General features: G+C 40.2%; 1 protein-coding gene across 3 annotated transcripts; it reads left to right on the forward strand.

Annotated features, from left to right (window-relative positions):
- The first annotated feature begins 3,556 nt into the window (after positions 1-3,556).
- Positions 3,557-6,197, forward strand: LOC111864564 (zinc finger protein 62). Of its 3 annotated transcripts, none has more exons than XM_023851915.2 (2): positions 3,557-5,617; positions 5,870-6,197. In XM_023851915.2, the coding sequence occupies exons 1-2, from the start codon at positions 3,580-3,582 to the stop codon at positions 6,049-6,051; spliced, it is 2,220 nt and encodes a 739-aa protein (XP_023707683.1). In that variant the 5' UTR covers positions 3,557-3,579; the 3' UTR covers positions 6,052-6,197. The 3 variants fall into 3 exon arrangements, with proteins under 3 accessions (XP_023707683.1, XP_023707684.1, XP_023707682.1); XM_023851916.2 differs by having other exon boundaries at positions 3,557-5,599; positions 5,852-6,197; XM_023851914.2 differs by having other exon boundaries at positions 3,557-3,919; positions 4,004-6,197.
- Positions 6,198-6,885: the final 688 nt, after the last annotated feature.

The following is a 6,885-nucleotide window of genomic DNA, read 5'->3' on the forward strand; positions in this document are numbered from 1 at the left end:
TTTATTCTTATAGTGCATATATACTTGTAGTATTTGGGCATTATGATCAGAGAGCCCTGTTTCTGCCACTTTATAGTTGTATTCCCATAAGCCCCTGTTTAGTATTATTTGGTCTATGGCTGTTTGGCTTGTAGGTCCTATTCTTGTTGGGACATCAACTATTGCTTGTAAGCCATATGAGTCCAGCATTGTCTGCAATTGTGGATTTACACTTTTTTTTATAAAATCTACATTGAGATCTCCTACAATAATAATATTCTTCCCTTTGTTGGTTAGACTGTTAAGTATTTTGTCCAGATTTTTTATAAATATGTTGATGTTACTGTTAGGAGTTCTATATATACAGATTATGATAGTATTAAATTGTATAAGTTCAATTATGCTGGCCTCAAAGTGCTCTTCTTGATTTAAGCTTTCAAATAGGTTACAAGGTTTTGCATCTAGGTTTGTTTTGACATAAATGCATGAACCTCCATGCAATTTATTTTTCCTACAAAATTTTGAAATCAAGGAGTAGTTTTCAAAGTTATAATAACCTATTTCTCTTTCATCTAACCAATGTTCAGTGATACAAAGTATATCTGATTCTAGCATTTTGTTTGTTAATAGCACTTCTATATTTAGTTTCTTGTTACTTAGACTTTGAACATTTTGATGTATTATTTGGATGTTTGCACTCATTTTGTTAGTATTCTTGAGAGTACCAGTACTATTCTTATTATTATGCTTATCTATAAAAAATCTTTACTTAGCTTTACTGGGAGCTTCCTTTTCCTGGTTGACATTCGGATTTCCTGCTGCTGGTCTCCACTGGATGACACCACTCTGTTGAGGGATGGATCGACTGGAGTTGCCTTATCTTCCTTCGCCTGGTTTTCTGCAGTTTCACCCTCTACTTCAGTCACCTGGATTTCTGTAACCTCGTCCTCCGTTGCAGTCCCTTGAATTTCTGCAGTCTCGTCCTCTGTTGCAGTCGCCTGAATTTCCGCTGTCTCTTCCTCTGTTTCATTCAGTTGAGTTTTTGTAGTCTTTTTCTGGACAGTGTTTCCTTCATAGTTTAGTGGAATGGCTTCAACATGGATTCTAGATTCTGACGGTGTAGTTCTGTTGACTCTTTCCCCCACTTTCAGTTTAACTAATTTGGCTATCTGCTGACACATCTTTACTTTCCCTTCTTTGTTCATGTGCAGCCCATGTTTTGTGAAGTGTTGCCTGCCAAGATCCATACTGCAGATTGCTGCATGCTGATATGATTTCATTCTTTTGGCTAGAAGTCTATTGAATCGTATCACCTCTCTGTTGACACAAGACCAATCAGCCAGGTCATGTCTGTGTGGTGCTTCCATAATCAATATGTTGGTATGACTGGTCCTTTCTATAAAGTTGATTACGTTGTTTATTCCTTCCTTTGCTCTATCTTTGCCGATGTCATTGGTACCAGCCCACACTACTACAATGTCATTCTTTGTCATCCTTTTGTCAATATTGGTATTTAATATGTCACTTGATCTGGCACCTGGTTTCACAATTCCTATGACCCCGAACTCTTTACTTAATTCGTTCATTATAAGGTCTGCACTTCTTTTCGCATGGCTGTCCCCAAGTATCAGGACGCTGTGCTTCTTGGATTTTACCATATTGCATGTATTATTTGATTGTTGATTTTTGTGCTTTTGCTCCGATTTCTTGCGATTTCTCATACTAGGGACTCCGTTAACTACTGTTGCTATTGGTCTGCCTTTGTACTTCGTGAGAGGTTGTAGGTTAGGTTGGCTATGTTCTTGAAGATTATTTAACACTGCATAGCGATTTGCTGTGTGAACACAGTAGTCAGTAATAGGTGGTAAATTAACTCTCTCCTTAGTCGCCTGACTTATTCTCACTTGCCTCCAATCATCAGTATCACATTCATCGCACTCCTTACAGTGGATATAGTTACCACTGGATTCTTGTTCCGATGTTGAGCTAACTTCTTTTTGTAGTAACTCTATGATAAACTGAGCAGTTTTAAGATCCTCTTGCACTCTTTGAAGTTCCCTTTTTAGTTTTATACAACTTAAACAGGAAGTTCCACTACTATGAACTACATTATTACATAAAATGTTAGAGCTCACGCTAGACGCCTCAATACCATCCGCCATCTTGCTAGCTTTTCAGACATGCATACATAACTCAGGACATGAAAAAAGAACCAGTTATACAAATGGGGTCTGACAAAATGATACTGAGACATGTATATGAAAGACCATTCACAGTAAGATTTCCTGACAGGAGTGAATGGGAAGATGGGTTTCGGCCAGGTAGAAAAGGGGGACTGATCTGGTATACAGATGGTTCCAAGATAAACAAGGGCACTGGAGCTGGTGTGTTCTGGTATGGCACGAGGCAGAAACTTAGTTTCAGCCTTGCGCAGTACATGACGGTATTCCAGGCAGAAGTATATGCCATTAAGGCGTGTATTATGGAGAATCTAGATGGTAACTACAGAAATAGGAACAGCTACATTCTATCTGACAGCCAAGCTTCACTTAAAGCGCTTAACAAACACCAGATCAACTCAAAATTTGTCTGGGATTGCCACCAAACTCTCATGGAACTGGCAAAACATAACAGGGTACAACCGATATGGGTGCCGGGGCAGGAGGGTATTGCTGGAAACGAAATAGCAGACCAATTCGCCAAGATTGGAGTTGAACATCCGTTCACAGGACCTGAACCAGCCTGTGGCATTTCTATAGGAGTCTCCAGAAAGGCAGTCAGGGACTGGACACATATGAATCACAAGAAATACTGGGGATCCTTAACTGGACTCAGGCAAGCAAAAGGACTCATACGAGGACCCTCTACTAAAAGAGTGAAGGAACCGTTGAAGTTAAACAGGAACCAGCTACAATGGGTGGTAGGACTACTTACAGGACACTGTCACTTCAAAGGACACCTCTTCAAATTGGGACTAAGTAAAAGTCCAACTTGTGAGAGGTGTCAAGAAGGAAATGAAACAGCCACACATATCTTGTGCGAATGTGAGGCCTTAGCTTATTTAAGATTGCGTCACTTGGGTCAATATTTTATGGAACCAAGTGATTATTTCGACGTCCCCACATACAAGATCCTGCGCTTCATTTGAAGTGCAGGATTGTTGAGGGGATAATCAGAAAGGGAGGCACAAGAGATCACTGTGGTTGCGGTGCAAGGGCCAAGAAGGCCCACCCCCTTATACATACATTCATTAATTAATTCATTCATTCATTCAAGGTAAACATTGGAAGACACATTAATGCATATAATGAAACAAACTAAATAATAATAATAATACAGCCCCACAAATGCATAATACTGTTTAATTCTGTGATTTACTATGTAATAGTAGTGTAGCTTGACTTTAATTGACTCAGTTACCCATACATGTTGATGGACACCCACACACCACACATCCCTGCTTTATCTTTATGTACTCTCTCACACCTACCCTTTTTAACACCTGTTTGATCATGAGTTTCAAAATTATTTCTAATAATAAGGGAGTTTTTCATGTTATTTCCTCTTGTTTTGCAGAGTACTCCAAATGGGCCCCAACCCATGTGCAGTGGGGAGCAGCGATATTCCGGTGATGAGTGTGATAAATCATTCACTCAACAGTGTAATCTAAGGGTTCACTGCAAGACACATCAACACATACATAGTAGGGCGAGGCCATTTTGCTGTGACGTGTGTAACAAGTCATTCAGTGATGGCAGTAATCTGAAGGTACATCAGCGCATGCATAGTGGTGACTGGCCTTTTTGCTGTGATGTGTGTAATAAGTCATTCAGTCAGAAGGTTAATCTGAAGAGACATCAATGCGTACATAGTGGTGAGCGGCCGTTTTGCTGTGATGTGTGTAATAAGTCATTCAGTTGGCTGAGTGATCTGAAAAAACATCAACGTGTACATAGTGGTGAGCGGCCGTTTTGCTGTGATGTGTGTAATAAGTCATTCAGTTGGCTGAGTGATCTGAAAAAACACCAACGTATACATAGTGGTGAGAAGCCTTTTTGCTGTGATGTGTGTAATAAGTCATTCAGTAGTGGCAGTAAGCTGAAGAAACATCAGCGCATACATAGTGGTGACCGGCCGTTTTGCTGTGATGTGTGTAATAAGTCATTCAGTAATAGCGGTATTCTGAAGCAACATCGGCGCATACATAGTGGCGACCGGCCTGTTTGCTGTGTTGTGTGTAATAAGTCATTCAGTAGGCTGGGTCATCTGAAAAGACACCAACGTATACATAGTGGTGAGAAGCCTTTTAGCTGTGATGTGTGTATGAAGTCATTCAGTAGTGGCAGTAATTTGAAGATACATCAGGGCATGCATAGTGGTGACCGGCCTTTTTGCTGTGATGTGTGTAATAAGTCATTCAGTTTCCTGAGTCATCTGAAGATACACCAACGCATACATAGTGGTGAGAAGCCTTTTAGCTGTGATGTGTGTATGAAGTCATTCAGTAGTGGCAGTAATTTGAAGATACATCAGCGCATGCATAGTGGTGACCGGCGATTTTGCTGTGATGTGTGTACTAAGTCATTCATTAATAGCAGTAATCTGAAGATACACCAACACGTACATAGTGGTCAGAAGCCTTTTAGCTGTGATGTGTGTAATAAGTCATTCAGTACGCTGTGTCATCTGAAAAGACACAAACGTATACATAGTGGTGAGAAGCCTTTTAGCTGTGATGTGTGTACGAAGTCATTCAGTGATGGCAGTAATCTGAAGAAACATCAGCGCATACATAGTGGTGACCGACCGTTTTGCTGTGATGTGTGTACTAAGTCATTCACTGATAGCAGTACTCTGAAGCAACATCGGCGCATGCATAGTGGTGACCGGCCATTTTGCTGTGATGTGTGTACTAAGTCATTCAGTAAAAGCAGTAATCTGAAGGAACATCAGCGTATACATAGTGGTGACCGGCCTGTTTGCTGTGTTGTGTGTAATAAATCATTCAGTAGGCTGCGTCATCTGAAAAGACACCAACGTATACATAGTGGTGAGAAGCCTTTTTGCTGTGATGTGTGTAATAAGTCATTCAGTTGGCAGGTTAGTCTGAAGAGACATCAACGCGTACATAGTGGTGAGCGGCCGTTTTGCTGTGATGTGTGTAATAAGTCATTCAGTTGGCTGAGTGATCTGAAAAAACACCAACGTATACATAGTGGTGAGAAGCCTTTTAGCTGTGATGTGTGTACGAAGTCATTCAGTAGTGGCAATAATCTGAAGAAACATCAGCGCATACATAGTGGTGACTGGCCGTTTTGCTGTGATGTGTGTGCTACGTCATTCAGTAATAGCGGTAGTTTGAAGATACATCAGGGCATGCATAGTGGTGACCGGCCTTTTTGCTGTGATGTGTGTAATAAGTCATTCAGTTTCCTGAGTCATCTGAAGATACACCAACGCGTACATAGTGGTGAGAAGCCTTTTAGCTGTGATGTGTGTACGAAGTCATTCAGTAATGGCAGTAATCTGAAGAAACATCAGCGCATACATAGTGGTGACCGGCCGTTTTGCTGTGATGTGTGTACTAAGTCATTCACTAATAGCAGTATTCTGAAGCAACATCGGCGCATGCATAGTGGTGACCGGCCATTTTGCTGTGATGTGTGTAATAAGTCATTCAGTAGGCTGGGTCATCTGAAAAGACACCAACGTATACATAGTGGTGAGAAGCCTTTTAGCTGTGATGTGTGTACGACGTCATTCAGTGATGGCAGTAATCTGAAGAAACATCAGCGCATACATAGTGGTGACCGGCCGTTTTGCTGTGATGTGTGTACTAAGTCATTCACTAATAGCAGTATTCTGAAGCAACATCGGCGCATGCATAGTGGTGACTGGCCATTTTGCTGTGATGTGTGTACTAAGTCATTCAGTAATAGCAGTAATCTGAAGATACACCAACGTGTACATAGTGGTGAGAAGCCTTTTTGCTGTGATGTGTGTAATAAATCATTCAGTTATAAGGGTAATTTGAGGGGGCATCTGCGCATACATAGTGGGAAGCAGACATAGAGCTGTGCGGTGTGTAATAAGTTATTTGCTCATCAAAGCCATCAGAAGACATATCAAGTTACACATAGTGATGGGTATATTAAATCAGACAACAATAGAGTGCTGCACCTTTGCACAATAAACAAATGGTGATACATTAGTATCAATATGTCTTTGTTTACATCCATAGATGTTATTGTGTAGATCACCCCATTTGTGATATCCCGAACTCATGTTTGGTATGTGGGAGTACTGGTCACATGACCTGCAGAGCTGAAGTTCCATCAAATGCACATACATTTAAGTTTCAGTATATTGGAGCAAAATGAAAATGAGAGTGATGAAATTCATGAAGTCTACTCTTCCAGAATATGATTACAGTGATAAGCTGAATGGTGATAGGTGAAACACTATATTCTCTTTTGTGGGAAAGCTTAAAATCAAGTGATCACTGGAAAGCTTAGCTTCTTTGGTAGGATAAAATTAAAATGCATCTGAAATGTAACATGAGGGTATGGCCTGGATTTAATAAAACCAAGATGGGTTCCATAGACTGCTATAAATATGATAAATTTTTACCTGCTACAAAGGGGAGGCAGTTTCTGTTGACCAGCAAAGTGATTTATCTTACCAAGAATAGCTTTCCTCCCTGGACTAAATTGTATAATAATCTCATATAATAAATAATAACTTCTTTAAAGCTGGAAGGAATGATGACTTATTTCTGCATCAAATTAACACTTGGCGAACTGGCGACTTAAATATTTAAATCACCCTGGGGACCGACATTTTTATACCTACTACCCTAACTTGTGCACTGTTCACTTTAAAAATTAATATAAAATCTCCTAATTA

This window comes from Cryptotermes secundus, unplaced genomic scaffold (genome assembly GCF_002891405.2).
Source record: "Cryptotermes secundus unplaced genomic scaffold, Csec_1.0 scaffold2457, whole genome shotgun sequence".
Taxonomy (NCBI): Eukaryota; Metazoa; Arthropoda; class Insecta; order Blattodea; family Kalotermitidae; genus Cryptotermes; species Cryptotermes secundus.